General features: G+C 37.5%; 1 protein-coding gene across 1 annotated transcript in view; it reads left to right on the top strand.

The window, feature by feature from the left end:
* PLXDC2 (plexin domain containing 2) overlaps positions 1–16578 on the top strand; it is a 469330-nt gene that overhangs the window by 332506 nt on the left and 120246 nt on the right. The window contains exon 8 of the mRNA XM_004757588.3: positions 6412–6511. Coding sequence (XP_004757645.1) covers positions 6412–6511 — 100 coding nt within the window. The remainder of the gene's footprint in view (positions 1–6411; positions 6512–16578) is intronic.

The raw sequence follows: 16578 nt of genomic DNA, 5'->3' as shown, positions 1-16578 counted from the left end.
GAAAAATTTATACTTACTTAAATAATACACTTTTCTGTGTCCTGCAAAATGGAACGAAAATTAAAACACCTAAAAAATAAGAATTTATAAATGCTTGTGTAAGCTGAAATGGAAGCATATTTCAGCTGATGTTAATGTTCCTTTGCTATAACTATCCTGTGGAATGAATGTAATTGTAAAAGTTATTATCAGAAATTTATGATTCAATACAAATCATACAGAAGCTGAGTGAAAATTCAGCTTTGCTTCAAACATAAAAAGGCAGCTATTAGAGGCACTTGAAAATAATGAAGGTACATTTCTTTTCTTCTTAAAAAAAATAAAAGAAAGCTTCTATAGTTTAGAGTTGGTACTATTTCAGAATGGCTTCCTGAAAACCCTAGGAAGTAACTTAGGAAATATTTTTTTTAAGATTTTATTATTTATTTGATAAAGACACAGCGAGAAAGGGAACACAAGCAGAGGGAGTGGGAGAGAGAGAAGCAGGCTTCCCACCAAGCAGGGAGCCCCATGTGGGGCTCCGTCCCAGGACCCTGGGATCATGAGCCAAGCCTAAGGCAGACGCTTAATGACTGAGCCATCCAGGCACCCCATTTAGGAAATATTTTGAGTATGACTGGAAATTTGTAGAAAGGATAAAAAAAATACTTCTTCCCATAAAGCAAAATTTTTAGAGTGCCTGGACATCATCATTGGCCCTAGCTTCTCTGACTTGAGTACTTCATATCCTTGTACATAGAGAGTCTTCTATAGAATAGGTGACTTTTTTATGCTAATGAAAGATCAGACCCTCTCTTATGCTAATTTGTGTGATACTGACTATAATTCTAGATGGTTTATATACAGATACACACCCCACACACACAATTGCTCTGTTGCTATTAGTTAAAGTAATTCAAGTTCAATGTGACTTTTAACAGTCCTCCTGATTCATCCTAATGGTCCCTAAATTAAATATTCACATGGAATCCTGCAGACTGGTCTGACTTGCTCACAGAGAGCTGACACAGCCCGATTCCTTACCCACAGTAAGTGAGCGGATGAATGATCCTTTTAGAGAACAGCCCCATGCCTTTGATGTCTGGAAATAAAAAGATTACAGTCCAAAAAAGCAAGGTAAAAAGGATATATGACTATCTCAGGTGGAAAGAGACAGACTATTTCTGAAAGAAATCTATGAGAAAACTTGGAATTGTTCATCTTTTCCTCATTAATCTTTTACCATATAAAGCATTTAATTCACTTGTCAAAAATAGTGTTTTCAAAACCTTATGTGCAATTGTTTCATAAATGGCTTGGTGCCTTCTTGGAAAATGTAGGGAACCAAGAGCTTCTTGCACATTTTCTTTTAATATTTAATAAAATATATTTAAAAAGACCCCAGTTTTAGAAAATCTGTATTTGTATTCATGAACTCTGTAAAAGTATAAAGAAAAACATTTGAGGCCAGTGGTATTGCCATAAAATCATCCTTTTCCAAATCTTCTGCTTCTCACCTGTCCATCTCTGGACATCTCAGTACTCTTCTCCAGTGCTGCCCAGGTGGCCTCTTCTCATGGACAGAAAACTCCTTTCTCATGGCCTGCAGTCTGAAAGCACCCCCCAGGTGTACAACACAGTGACCCCAATGAAGACCTCAACACCATTCTTTCTTCTACTCAGACCAAGGCTATGGTGACATCATTGGCTCTCCTCTTTCTCACACCCTCCTCAAATCCGTGACCTGGCTTCATAGCAGTGCTTTCACAATTCATCTGGAATCCATCTTTCCATCACTTCCATCTCCTACATGCATCACTCTAGTGTAGTCCAAGCCACCCATCTCTTTTCCAGAAAACTGTGATACCTTCTTAATGAGCTTCTGCATCTCCCCTTATCCCCTACAGTCATGATCACACAGAAGCCAGGGTGATTGGTCTTTTTCAGATGTAAAAGAACATCCTTCCTCTGTTCAAAATCCTCTAAACCTTCACTCTACAACGTGAAATACACCTCAGTCATTGCCATAGCTTGTGGGAATGCATGCTCCCTATGATCTACCTCTACCACCGCTCATCTCCTTTGACAATCTTAGTAATTCCTCCTTCTCCAGTGATAACCTTTTAATTCTGAAAGACACCAAAAACAATTAAGTCAAAACCTTTGCCTGTACTGATCCTTCTACTCAGAGTTTTCCTCAAATATCCACATGGCAAGCTCATGACTACAGAAAAGTCATCTCATCACAGAAACTTTCTGTGACTCCTTCTTTTAAGGAAGGCCCAATCCCCTTCTCTCTCTTTACCACACTTTAGTTTCCTCCTTAACACTTTCTTAGGATACTCTAGTTTTTTACATTCACTTGTTTTTATGTCAATCTCTGCCCTATAGAATATACACTCAGGGATAGCAGGGTGTTTGTTCTAGTCTCTTCTATAATCCCTACAGTAATACATAAAATATTTAGCTAATATCTAATAAATGAGTGAATGAATTCTGGCTTATCAAAGAGCATCTAGAGTGTATATGCCTTTTAGGAAAAATAATTTTTTTAAAGATTTTGTTCATTTTTTGAGAGAGAATGAGTGAGAGAGAGCATGAGAGAGGAGAAGGTCAGAGGTAGAAGCAGACTCCTCAAGGAGCTGGGAGCCCGATGCAGGACTCGATCCTGGAAGTCCAGGATCACGACCTGAGCTGAAAGCAGTCACTCAACCAACTGAGCCACCCAGGCACCAGGGAAAATTATTTTTGTATAGTAAATAATGTTCTCAGAAATCGACTTCTACTTTATATTTCCACATTCTATTAAGATGCGTAATAGAAATGTTTATGGTAGTAGTGGTTTGTCAGACACAGCACTCAGAAGTTACTGCCCTATGAATAGGTATAACTAGAAAACTGGCAGTGAGTTAAAATGTTTCTCTTAGGAGCAGAGGATGATTTCTACCTACCTCAGTTGTCTTTACAGGTAGAGTATTTCACCCTACTTAACAATTTACTTGTTGAAGCTTGGAAAAGTCAAAATCATTCTATAGAGTGAAGCCATCGAACTGAGGCTTGAAAGCATCTTTCCAGGTCATCTACAACTATCTTCCTGAAGGGCTGGCCAATTTAGGTTGTTTTCAATGACAGAAAACTACCTACCTTGTTATGCTACCCATTTCGATAAGGATGGATTTTCCTTAGGTTAATGAGTCTAAATCTAGGTAACTTAGACACATTGGTCTTGATTTTTTTGGAATCCAAAAGAAAAAGCATAAACTAGGAAATAAAGAGATATAGAAGAGTGAAAATAAAATGCAGAAAATGAAACTTTTCCACTGGAACATTCTCATCTTTCAAGTTTAATTGTACCTAGAAGTAAAGAAGGTATTTATCTGATTCCCTGAACCTAAGGAGGAAAAATCTTTTTCATTTTATGTAGAAATACCCAGAGCTATTTGCTATTGGATCTTGAATAGAAAATGTATTGCTTAGTATTACTGTGTAACAAATGACCCCAAAATGTAGTTTCTTAAAACAACTCCATTTCTTATTTCTCACAAGATACCTATGGATCACCTTGGCAGTTTTACTGATCTGGTTTGGACTTTGCTCATCTCAACAGTCTCATTCATGTGCCAGCTGTTAGCTGGTGGATTGGTTAGAGGCTACCTGGTCAAAGATGACCTCTGCTCAAAGGAAACATTCCTCCATGTGCCTCTCTCATATTTACAGCAGACCAACAGCATATATCATCATAGAACTGGCCAGGGTCCCAGAAAAGAGGTGGAAGTGTGCAAGTACATTTTCAATCTTCTCTTTTGCTTCACGTTTGCTGTCATCATCTTTTGCCATGTTACTGAGCCAGAGTCCAAGTGAGAAGGGACCAAAAGTGACAAGGCAAAGGGTATAGATACAAGGAGGCCATTGATGGAGGCCATTAGTACAATCAGTTCACCACAGATAAAAAGCACAAGAGGAGAGGGTTTGACTCACAGACAAAATATGAAGGAAGGGAGTGAAAGGATAGAAAGAGATCGAGCAAAGGAAATCGAAGTGGAACGTAGCTAGTTGAGGAAAGAGATAAGGAAGAAAGACTAAAATGGTAGAATAGAAAATGTGTAAAGAAGGGAAAGCATAAGATACTAGGAGATCTGCGGGAACCCAAACATGTGACCCGAGAAACAAGCCCTTGTATAAAAATATAATATTTGTGGTAGTAGAATAGTATTTTCCAACTGATAGCAATACAAACTCGAGTTCCGCTTTGAGTATGGGAAAAGAAGAAATACAATCACTTACCACAGAATTATCTGGTAAAATATATCTCATCTTGCAGAGGGAAATTGCAGTCACAGATGTTGGAGAATGAAAGCAAGTGACGAATACAAGCTAGCAAAGATTTCATACTTAATCCTGATCAGGCATGTCTACATAATGCTACTTAGCAATTGTGACTTAGTGGTTATTAGGATATACAAAATATAACTGGAACTGGAAATATCGTCTATGTTTTTTTCTAATTTTTATCTTTTCTTCTTTAATTATATGTTTGTCTTTTTAAAAAGATTTTTATTTGAGAGAGAGAGAAAAAAAAGCACCAGTAGGTGGGGAGAGGCAGAAGGAGGAGGGAAGCAGTGGCCCCACTGAGCAGGGAGCCTGCTGGGGGGCTGGATCCCAGGACCCTGAGATCACTTAACCAGAGGCAGTCACTTAACCAATTAAGCCACCCAGGCAGCCCTATAAGTCTGTCTTAAATATAAATTACACTTATATTAGCACTTTTTCCTCAACATTGTGTATAATACTGGGTAATATATAATGTCCATTAAGAAAAGGAGTTACGTATATTACTGAGTATGGCTTAGTAATCACTAAATAAAGTATGTCAGAGTTTCATTTAGCAAATGAACCTTTAGGGACAGAAATGTTGGTTTTGTTTGGTTTCTTCTGTCCAAATACCAGATTACTTCTTTAAAAAAGTGTATTTATTTTTATTTATTTATTTTAGAGAGAGAAAGAGAGCGAGAGAAGAGGGGAAGGAGGGAGAGGTACAAGCAGACTTCACACTGAGTGTGAGCCAGTTTCAGGGCTCAGTTTCACAACCCTGAGATCATGACCCAAGCCAAATCAAGAGTTGAACACTTAACTGTCTGACCCACCCAGGTACCCCATCAGAATATTCTTAATGCTGGTTAAGAACTGGACATACTGACATAAAATTGGCAATACTGTAACATTGTTTAAGAACAGACTAATTTAGTACATAAAGAGAAAATTTTGTCTTACATTTACTTGTTTGGAGATAATTCCATAAATTTCAGATACATTAAAATTTCCTCTTAATTGGTTAATATCAACAAAATAGCCCTTTTACAATTTCATCATGTCATGGACAAAAATGAGTAGTACAGCCCTTATTATAATTTCTGCCCAAGTTATTCTCCTGGCTTCTCATTTCTGTGCTGTTTATTATGTTTTGTACAAGGTCTGATCAAATATGGTCTTAAATGAATTATCCAGAGATGCCCATGGTCTGCTTATTCCACCTTAAGATTTTTGGTACATTTATCCTTCCCTTGTTGTTTCTTGGCCCATTATTTATTACAGATGGCTTCATGCCCATTTTTATGTCTATAAAACTGGTAATGAAGATAGTAATCATATCTCCATTGATTCTTTTCTAAATCTAGAAAAATTGGCTTTAAGACTTTGTCTCTTTTGTAACTATTTCATATATTCTGAATGTTTTAATTTTTTTTAAACTGTAAATGTTAAAAATGTCTGTCATATTCAGATTTGGGTTCCACTGAGGTTTAAATTAGGAAATGTGACCTTGAGATGACCCATAATAATTCATAAGTTTTCCATATAGGTTTGAATCAGAATAGTGAAGTTCAGCATCCATCAATGCTTGCCAAGTTTCACTATGTATCAATCAACAGTGGTTTGTTAAATATATATTTAGCTGTGTACCTATTTGTCTTTCTCTAGGCATTGGATGTATAAGGCCCCTTGTAAACAAGGATTTTTTTTAAAAAGCCATGAAAAGTAATATAAAGTAATTCAGGAAAGCAAATGATACAAGAAGAGTCTCAATTCCTGAAGTGACAGCCAGCACTGAATGTATTCGTGGTGCGCCTATATGTGCGATGAGATTTGGCATTCGGCATCAGTTACTTTCCCTGAGAATCTACTTACTTTCATCCTCAAGCAGCTGTCTATAAGACCAGGAACTCTCTTGTCACTTTAGCTCATCTAAAGCACTAAACAGATGTTATGTTTTGCTATTGTCTGCCTTTCTTCTCTGATATTTCCCGCTCACTCTCTCCCTGGTCCTTCATCTCCATCACCTACTTTTATCCAGTAAATAGGATGATCACACTCCCCGCCCCCACCCCTAAATGAAATTCAAATCTAACACATAGAAATCTGCTTTTTCTTTTCCAGATTCCTGTCTTGGTCACACAGATAAGTTCGACCAATCACCCAGTGAAGGTGGGGCTGTCTGATGCCTTTGTCGTTGTCCACAGGATCCAGCAAATTCCCAGTATGTAGAAGGGTAATTGCAAAATCTGAGCCTGCTGTGGGGTAAATTTAAAGGAGACTGACTTCAGGCAGTTGTGATAGATTGAGTAACAGAATCACTTAACCAATTGCTGCTTGAAAATTATATTGTTTGGTTTATAACTCTTCTTGGAGTTTGCTATCTCTCTGGTACTCTTCAACTAATAATATAGGTAAAGCAAAATTAAACAGCCAGGCCAACAGTGTGTAATTTTGTTTTCTTTGGGATTATTAGCTTGGTGACATAGGTATATTTCTGTCATTAATAAGAAGAGCATAAAGGAATGACATTATTTGACTGATGGGCATATGAGTTTTATTGGGGGGGGGGTTGGCTTTGTTTTTTTTGTTTGTTTTATCAGCAAAAGAGTAGCTTTATGCCATTTTTATGTCTATCATGTTTGTATAGCCATCTAAAGAAAGATAAAAGTATAAATTCAAGTAAGTAAAAGCTTTGGTTGAGCTATACCTACCAAAGAAGATAAGCATTTTGGTTGTTTAAGTCATTTTCACTTATCTAGTCTAGTTTCCATTTGTAGAAAAAAAGCATATGTGTTACTTGGGCAGCTGTTCATCATATTAGAAATTCAGATTATTAGAAATACAGAAAACCATTATTGGTAGTAGTTCTGATCATGCATTTAGCCATCATTTGAAAATTTCTATTTTTTTAATTAACATATAATGTATTCTTTGCCCCAGGTGTCCAGGTCTGTGAATTGCCAGGTGTATATACTTCACAGTACTCACCATAGCACATACCTTCCCCAATTCCCATAACCCAACCACCCACTCCATACCCCCTCCCCACAGCAACCCTCAGGTTATTTTGTGGGATTAAGAGTCTCTTATGGTTATCTCCCTCCTGATCCCATCTTGTTTCATTTTTTCCTTCCCTACCCCCCAAAACCCCCACTCTATCTTTCAAATTCCTCATATCAGGGAGATCATATGATAATTGTCTTTCTCTGATTGACCTATTCTGCTCAGCATAATGCCCTCTAGTTCCATCCAAGTCATTGCAAATGGCAAGATTTCATTTCTTTTGATGGCTGCATAGTATTCCACTATATATATATATATATATATATACCACACCTTCTTTATCCATTCATCTGTTGATGGACATCTAGGTTCTTTCCATAGTTTAGCTATTGTGGACGTTGCTGCTATAAACATTCGGGTGCATGTGCCCCTTCGAATGACTACATTTGTATCTTTAGGGTAAATACCCCATAGTGCAATTGGTGGGTCGTACTGGTTATGGGTCTTTTCAGGCTTTCTATTTCTTCCTGGATCAGTTTTGGTAGTTTTTATGTCTCTAGGAATGCATCCATTTCTTCCAGATTCTCAAATTTGCTGACGTATAGTTGCTCATAATATGTTCTTAAAATTGTATTTCTTTGGTGTTGATTGTGATCTCTCCTATTTCATTCTTGATTTTATTTATTTGGGTCCTTTCTCTCTCTTTTTGATAAATCTGGCCAGGGGTTTATCAATCTTATCAATTCTTTCAAAGAACAAGCTCCTAGTTTTGTTGATATGTTCTACTGTTTTTTTGGTTTCAATTTTCATTGATTTCTGCTCTGATCTTTCTTTTTTCTCTTCTCCTGCTGGGGTTAGGCTTTCTTTGCTGTTCTTTCTCCAGCTCCTTTAAGTGTAGGGTTAGGTTGTGTATTTGAGACCTTTCTTGTTTCTTGAGAAAGGCTTGTTTGTATTGCTGTATACTTTCCTTTCTGGACTGCCTTTGCTGTGTCCCAAAGATTTTGAATGGTTGTATTTTCATTATCATTTGTTTCCATGAATTTTTTCAATTCATCTTTAATTTCCTGGTTGAGCATTTACTCTTTAGTAGAATGCTCTTTAGCCTCCGTGTATTTAGGTCCTTTCCAAGTTTCCTCTTGTGATTGAGTTCTAGCTTCAGAGCATTGTGGTCTGAAAATATGCAGGGAATGATCCCAATCATTTGGTACCAGTTAAGACATGATTTGTGACCCAGGATGTGATCTATTGTGGAGAATGTTCCATGTGCACTAAAGAAGAATATGCATTCTGTTGCTTTGGGATGGAATGTTCGGAATGTATCTGTGTTATCCATCTGGTCCAGTGTATCATTTAAGGCCTTTATTTCCTTGTTGATCTTTTGCTTGGATGATCTGTCCATTTCAGTGAGGGGAGGTGTTAAAGTCCCCTACTATTATTGTATTACTGTCGATGTGTTTCTTTGATTTTGTTATTAATTGGTTTATATAGTTGGCTGCTCCCACATTAGGGAAATAGATATTTAAATTTTTTAGATCTTCTTGCTTAAGAGACCCTTTGAGTATGGTTTAGTGCCCTTCCTCATCTCTTATAGTCTTTGGCTTAAAATCTAACTTATCTGATATAAGGATTGCCACCCCAGCTTTCTTTTCATACCCATTAGCATGATAAATTGTTTTCCCACCTTCTCATTCTAAATCTGGAGGTGTCTTTATGTCTAAAATGATTTTCTTGTAGACAGCATATGGATGGGTTTTGTTTTTTTATCCATTCTGATACCCTGTGTCTTTTGATTGGGGCATTTAGTCCATTTACATTCAGGGTAACTCTTGAGAGATATGAATTTAGTGCCATTGTATCGCCTGTAAGGTGACTGTTAACTGTATATTGTCTCTGTTCCATTCTGATCTACTACTTTTAGGCTCTCTCTTTGCTTAGAGGACCCCTTTCAATATTTCCTGTAGGGCTGGTTTGATGTTTACAAATTCTTTTAGTTTTTGTTTGTCCTGGAAGCTTTTTATCTCTCCTTCTATTTTAAATGATAGCCTAGCTGGATATAGTATTCTTGGCTGCATGTTTTTCTCATTTAGTGCTCTGAATATATTATGCCAGTTCTTTCTGGCCTGCCTGGTCTCTGGATAAGTCTGCTGCCAATCTAATATTTTTACCATTTTATGTTACAGACTTCTTGTCCCAAGCTGCTTTCAGGATTTTCTCTCTGTCATTAAGACTTCTAAGTTTTACCATTAGATGATGGGGTTTGGACCTATTTTCATTGATTTTGAGGGGGGGGGCTCCCTGTGTCTCCCGAATTTGCATGCTTGTTCCTTTGCCATATTAAGAAATTTTCTACAATAATTTGCTCCAATATACCTTCTGCACCTCTCTCTCTTTATTCTTCTTATGGAATCCCAATTATTCTAATATTGTTTCATCTTATGGTATCACTTATCTCTTGAATTCTCCTCTCATGGTCCAGTAGTTGTTTGTCTCTGTTTTGCTCAGCTTCTTATTCTCCATCATTTGGTCTTCTATATCACTAACTCTCTCTTCTCCCTCATTTATCCTAACAGTAAGAGCCTCCTTTTTTTTTTTTTTATTGCACCTCATTAATAGCTTTTTAAATTTCAGCTTGGTTAGATTTTAGTTCTTTTATTTCTCCAGAAAGGGCTTTTATTTCCTCCAGACAGGGTTTCTCTAATATCTTCCATGCCTTTTTTGAGCCCTGCTAGCACCTTGATAAGCAATGGTTTTGAACTCTAGATCTGACATATTACCAATGTCTATATTGATTGGGTGCCTAGCCATCAGTATTATCTCTTGTTCTTTTTTTGTGTTGAGTTTTTTGGCCTTGTCATTTTATCCAGATAAGAATATATGAACGAGAGTATAAAATACTAAAAGGATGGCAAAGACCCCAGAAAAATGTACTGTAACCAAATCAGAAGAGACCCCAAATCAGGGGGAGAAGAAAGGGGGTAAAAGGAAATTTTTTTAAAATTAAAAATATATATATACACATACACACACACACACACACACACACACACACACACGACTGGTGAATAGAACAGAGCCACCCACTTGATTTTGGGTATATTTTGGTCTCTTAGAAGAAACTGCCTCCCAAAATTTTAAAGAAAGAAATACTTATATATATACGAAAGTAAGGGTAAACATGATGAAGGGATGGAATATGACTCTAAAGATGAAAATTTTTTTAAAAAATTCTAAAAAAGGAATTGGTAAGATATATTGGTTGGAAAAAGAAAGAAATCTAAAGTGAAGAGAATTTGCTCAGGCCAGAGACTAGATCAAAGCCCTGTGCTAGATTTAGGTTTCATTTTGATCTACTAGAAGAAATTGTATCCCAAACTTTTTTAGAAGGAAAAATCCCTATATGTGTACAAAAAATAAAAGTTAGATACAATGAAGGATAAAATATGAATATAATAATGGAGGTCTAAAACAAATTTTTTAGAAAGTTATAATGAAGGTTTAAAAATATTTTTTTAGAAAGGTATTGTTAAGATAAACTAGTTAAAAATATTAAAAGAGGAAAAGTTAAAAAAATTAGAATAAGAAAAAAATAAAGTTAAAAATTTTAATTAACTTTACAAGACTAAAGAATCATGGGGAGAAAGCCATGAATTGCATGCTTTGCTTTCCCCTCTTCTGGAATTCAGTTGTTCTCCTTGATCAATGAGCTTGATCTTGGCTGGATGTTCTTGCTGATCTTCTGGGGGAGGGGCCTGTTGTAATGATTCTCAAATGTCTTTGGCTAAGGCAGAATTGCATCACCCTTGCCAGGAGCTAGGCCAGGCAATCTGCTCGGATTCACTCTCGGGAGATTTGTTGTCTGAACGCTTTCTGTAGAGCTCTGGAGGACGGGAATGAGAATGGTGGCCTCCCAATCTCTGGCCCAGAAGAGCCAAGAGCTTGGGGCCCCACTCCTCTGTGCACCCTTGGAGAAAAGCAGTCAATCACTCCCACGTCCCTGGTCTCCAGCCGAACTCCGTGGTCACCCGGCCTGTGACCGAGCATTTCTATCTCTAGCACACATCCCCATCTGGAGTCTCCAAACCCAGCAGATTCCTGCCACTCTGCTCTTCTGGCAGATGAATCTGGGTGTACCCGGATCTGCCACTTGTGGGGTCCCTGCTCAAAGAGCAGTGGTCCATCTGTGCCACAGCTCACAGTTTAAAATAACCCCGAGATGAGAGCTCACTCCTTAGCTCTGTGTCTGTAGTTGGCTTCCCTTTTCTAATACCTGCAAGCTCTGCTACACTCAGACACCCCCCATCCTTCTGTGTACCCCGTGGAACTTGAGACCATACTGTCCCCACAAGGGCTCCATCCCTGCTTAGCCTCTGGAGTAATGTCCCTCAGTGGAGCAGACTTCTAAAAGTTATAATTTTGTGCTCTGTTGTCCCGCTGCTTGCTGGGAGTCAGCCCCTCCCCACTCGGCCTATGTTCCTGTTGGTTCAGATTCACTTCTCCGCATGCCCTACCTTTCAGAAAGTGGTCAATTCTCTGTTTCTAGAATTGCTGCTCTTCTTTGCTTTGATCTCCTGTTGGGTTTGTAGGTGTTCAGAATGGTTTGATAACTATCTAGCTGAACTCCTGGGACCTGATGTCATCTCAGTCTGCTACTCCTCTGCCATCTTGACTCCTCAGTGTGAAAATTTCTATTTTTTTAAGCCTCTGTTTCAAGCAGACTCCTGAGGGATGCTTTATTGTGTTAGTACTGAAGATGTTTATGTCCTAGACATGCTTATTTAAAGCAAGAGATGATAATAAAATACATCTCATGCTTAGATCATTTCTTTTGGTTTTTTGTTCAGAGACCTTATATTTCACTGTAGGGATAGACCTAATTTATCACATGCCTATGCTATTCGGTCTTCCTTTGAACTAATTCTGTTTAAGTATGCCATCTCTCAAATACAGAAGGTAAATGGAGTGGAAATTATTTAGACTTCAAATTCTAAGACTTTTTTGGATTGGCTGGAAATGTAGTAAGTATCTTACAAGTACGATTTAGAATGATGTTCATCTGTGGGAATAATGCTTCATGAAGAATGTGAGTCTTCCATGGTAGTTTCTCCTTATTAGCTGAGAATTACTGGGAAGTAACATTCGAGGGAACTGTTAAATCAAGGCAGATTTTCTCAAAAAGGAATTATACTGTGAACAAAGCAAGGATATATTAGCATGTGGAGGCACATAAAGACATCCTCTTAAATAAGAGGCCATGTCCTGGGAGAGCCAGCTGATTCCCTTTTGAGGACAAGTGTTTTTCACATTCCTACTTTCAGAGATGTTAAATCAAGCATGACTTGAGTCAATTATTACACAAGTAAAACACTAGTTTTAGTTTGTGAGTGCTTTTCTTCTGAGAAAGTATGTTATTTTCAGCTTCTTCAAAAGACATCTTGGTCTACATTGATGTTCTGGTATACTATTATTTAGGCCAGAAGACCCACACAAGTACAAAAGAAAAAAAAAATTTTACCAATGTATTTTAACATGCAAATATTCTCTCAGAACTGAAGCATGGTAGACTTGTGCTTACACCATAGAACCCAAATTGAAAATTTTCATCCCTTGTTATAATGTAATAAGATAACTGTTACATTTTGAGGAAAAATATCTTTCCCAAATATAAATTTTTTTGACTAAATTGGCAAAATGATGTCTGAAGTTGAGACTCCGCATTCATCTAAAAAAATTGCACAAGTTTAGGGAACGGCTTCCCTCAGGCAAGCCGCCTGCTGGAATGCCATTTGCATTTCCTGTTGCCCTCACTGTTCCCCATCCTGAAGCAAGTAGCCAAGAAAGAATGGAAATTCTGAGTTTCAGGTCCACTCATCCCTGCTTTTAGAAGGGACCCTATTTCAGCCAGAAAACTAGAATTGATGTGTTCTATTTAAAAATCTTTTGGGGAACAGAAAAATTCAAATCTCCTTCAAAATCTGTTCCCACATTTATAAGGTGTAACAGTGTCTGTTACAGGAGCTTCTCTACAGAAGGAGAGATATGGTTGCATTGTATTCTCAGCCTTAAAAAAAAAAAAAAAAAAAAAAAAAAAAAAAAAAGCATACTTATTTATGCCAGAGATTCGGTTAACCCAAAATGAGCATAATATGTTATACTTTTTCCTGAGGCTGTAAGATGATTCCTGGAGATTTGTGTGTTACCTATTTGTGCAGTCGGAATTTAGATAAATATTTAAATCCTTTTCAACATTCTGCTCTCTTATTTAAAAACCCTGATTTTAAGGAGTCATTCTCACAGGGAATTTAAATAGTTCATCTCTGTTCCCCCATTTTCTTCTCCTGAGTGAATTTAGGGAAAAACTGATCATTATCCTAAATAATGAGCGGTTTCGTTTCTTCTTTATTGCAAGGTGCATTACATAGGACCCTGTTCTCATAAGATCAATTTTCTGTTCTTTTCATCATTTCGGTTACACGGGTTATAGAGCCTAGATCCTCAGCTTAATTTACCCATGGCAACATGGGAATGTAAGCTATAACCTTGAGAATAAGTTTTCCCAGTGGGACCACATTTGCTATACCATTCTTATCAGTTGGTGAAAGTTTGATAAAGCATTTGAATAGCTGGTAGGTAGGTTTTACTTATTTATTATGAAGTTTTCTCCAACCATTCCATAATAATGTCAACAACAAAAAACTCTTTTTTCAGTTTTTAAAAACTTCTAAATAGTAAATGATTTCAGTGCAACTTTCAAGCATAGTTTATTACTCTAGACTTTACCTTTCAAAAAAAAAATCAGGTGATCTCATAGTTTAAAATATCAAAGGGAATTCAGGCATTGTTAGTAAATTTGTAAACACTTCTGAGGTTACAAGGAAATTCCTTTGCTCCTTCCAAAAAGAAGAAAAAAAAGAAAGAAAAATCCACATGGTGAAATTAACCCTTATCTAAAAAATAAAATAAAAGATAAAAATTAGTTAACAGTCCAGAAAGAATAAGGGATACGGTAGTGGGAACACTAATCATGAGGCCTTGAGCATCTTATTTAATTCTTATAACTTAACAAGCAAGATGGTCATCTTAATACCTATGATGCAAAGCATACGTAGCATAAGTGTTTGGCACCAAGTAAGCACTGTGTTTGTGTCCTTATGTACCGTTCCTTTATCAGCATCAGCATTGTCACAGAGTGCCTGGGTGGCTCAGTCGGTTAAGCTTCTTTCTACCTTCTGCTCAGGTGGTGATCCTGGGGTCCTTGGATCGAGTACCACATCGGGCTCCCTCTCCCTCTGCCTGCTGCTCCCCCTGCTTGTATGCTGTCTCCCTATCTCTCGCTATCAAATAAGTAAATAAATCTTTTTTAAAAACCCCAAAACAAAAAACATTGTCACTTTAGAAAGATAGTGATGCTAAGATGACCACATCTAGAACAAATGTTCATGAGAATGGGTCTACAGGGCATTTCCAGAGAAAACACCTCGGCACCCTCGCTCTGAACTCATCCTTTCGTTTTTGTTTCTATTTTTTTTTTAAGATTTTATTTATTTATTTGACAGACAGAGATCACTAGTAGGCAGAGAGGCAAGCAGAGAGAGAGGAGGAAGCAGTCTCCCTGCTGAGCAGAGAGCCTGATGCAGGGCTCAATCCCAGGACCCTGAGATGATGACCTGAGCCGAAGGCAGAGGCTTAACCCACTGAGCCACCCAGGTGCCCTGAAACTCATCCTTTCTAAGTATCATATGGTTTTTGACTTCTCAGTGTGTCTGTCTGTCCAGAGGTCTCTATATCACCTTCCATTTTTCATAAAATATTTTATAGAATTTTAGAAAGAAAAAGAACACAGAGATCAGCTGTTTCAGTCTCCACAGGTACATTTCTGAAAGACAGGTCTACGTACAATGAGTTCAATTATTCATTACAGAAATCCAGATGTAATAATGTACTTGTGATGATAAGCATAGTGCACATTAATTCAGAGAAATTTGTAAAATAATAACGAATACAAAGGAGAAAATTTAATTGGTTTGTAAATCTACCCCAGAGAGATACCAATAATGTTTCCCTGTATCTGCATCCAGACTCGTGTTTATAATAGACACACACGCAAACACACGCACTTTAAGAAAATTGGCATTGGGGACGCCTGGGTGGCTCATTTGGTTAAGCAGCTGCCTTCGGCTCAGGTCATGATCCCAACGTCCTGGGATCGAGTCCCACATTGGGCTCCTTGCTCAGCAGGGAGTCTGCTTCTCCCTCTGCCTCTGCCTGCCATTCTGTCTGCCTGTGCTCGCTCTCTCCCCCTCTCTCTTTCTGATAAATAAATAAAATCTTTAACAAAAAAAAAGAAAGAAAATTGGCATTGGGCTATAAATATTTTTCACCGAATATATATAACACATCTCTTTCTGCACTGCTAAATACCTGTCTAAAATGTGGCCATTAATAGCTGCAACAAATTCCTTTATTTCATAATTTATGTGACATGTCTGAACACTGGTTTGTCATATTGGTTGCTTTTCATATTAATTATCAGTAAAACGGTGCTGAACATCTTTGTTTATAAATGTTGACACAACTCTTTAAAAATGAATATGTGGCCATTGGCGGTTAATAGTTCTTTTGTGTGTACTTTGACAAATTGCTTTCTCTAAAGGTTGTCCCAATTTACTTCCCCACAAGCTTTTTATTAGATATCCCATTTCCCCAGATGCTCCCAGATGCTATTATCATTTTTAAACCTTGCAAATTTGATCAGCAGAACATGATATTTCATTGTTGCTTCAATATTCTTTTGATTACCAGAAAGTTTTCACATTGTCATATATTCATAGGTCATGTGTCATTTCCATAATTTCTTGTTAAATAGCTTTATTAAGCAATTCTCAGCTTCTGCTTATGTCCCTCCAAATTCTTTTCCTCAGCGTGCAGAGATCTTCCCGGATAAACATACAGTTCTCACTAGCACCATTCATACTTGTTGGTTTCTCTCTGCTCCAACTTCAACACTGAATTTCCATCTGAATCTCTAGGCTGCTGACCTTCTTCATCACGCCTCACCTTTTCTGTGCCTTCAGAGCTTAAAGAGCATAACATTTCCAGCAAGAAAACCCAGAAAATCCGCTCCTGCCTTCTCAGTTCTTTTATTTGGGAACATAAGGCAACGCCGTCTTAGAAATATGAAAGTTAGTTTTACACACACGCAGAATTCTTGTCCAAGAAACCACACAGGAAACCTGCCGACCTAACCGGAAATGGTTCTTCTCTAAGTTAACAATAACGGCTACTTCT

This window comes from Mustela putorius, unplaced genomic scaffold (genome assembly GCF_011764305.1).
Source record: "Mustela putorius furo isolate JIRA1106 unplaced genomic scaffold, ASM1176430v1.1 tig00000827_pilon_pilon_pilon, whole genome shotgun sequence".
Taxonomy (NCBI): Eukaryota; Metazoa; Chordata; class Mammalia; order Carnivora; family Mustelidae; genus Mustela; species Mustela putorius.
Note: the sequence above shows the minus strand (reverse complement) of the source record. Positions and strands in the feature narration are given on the sequence as shown.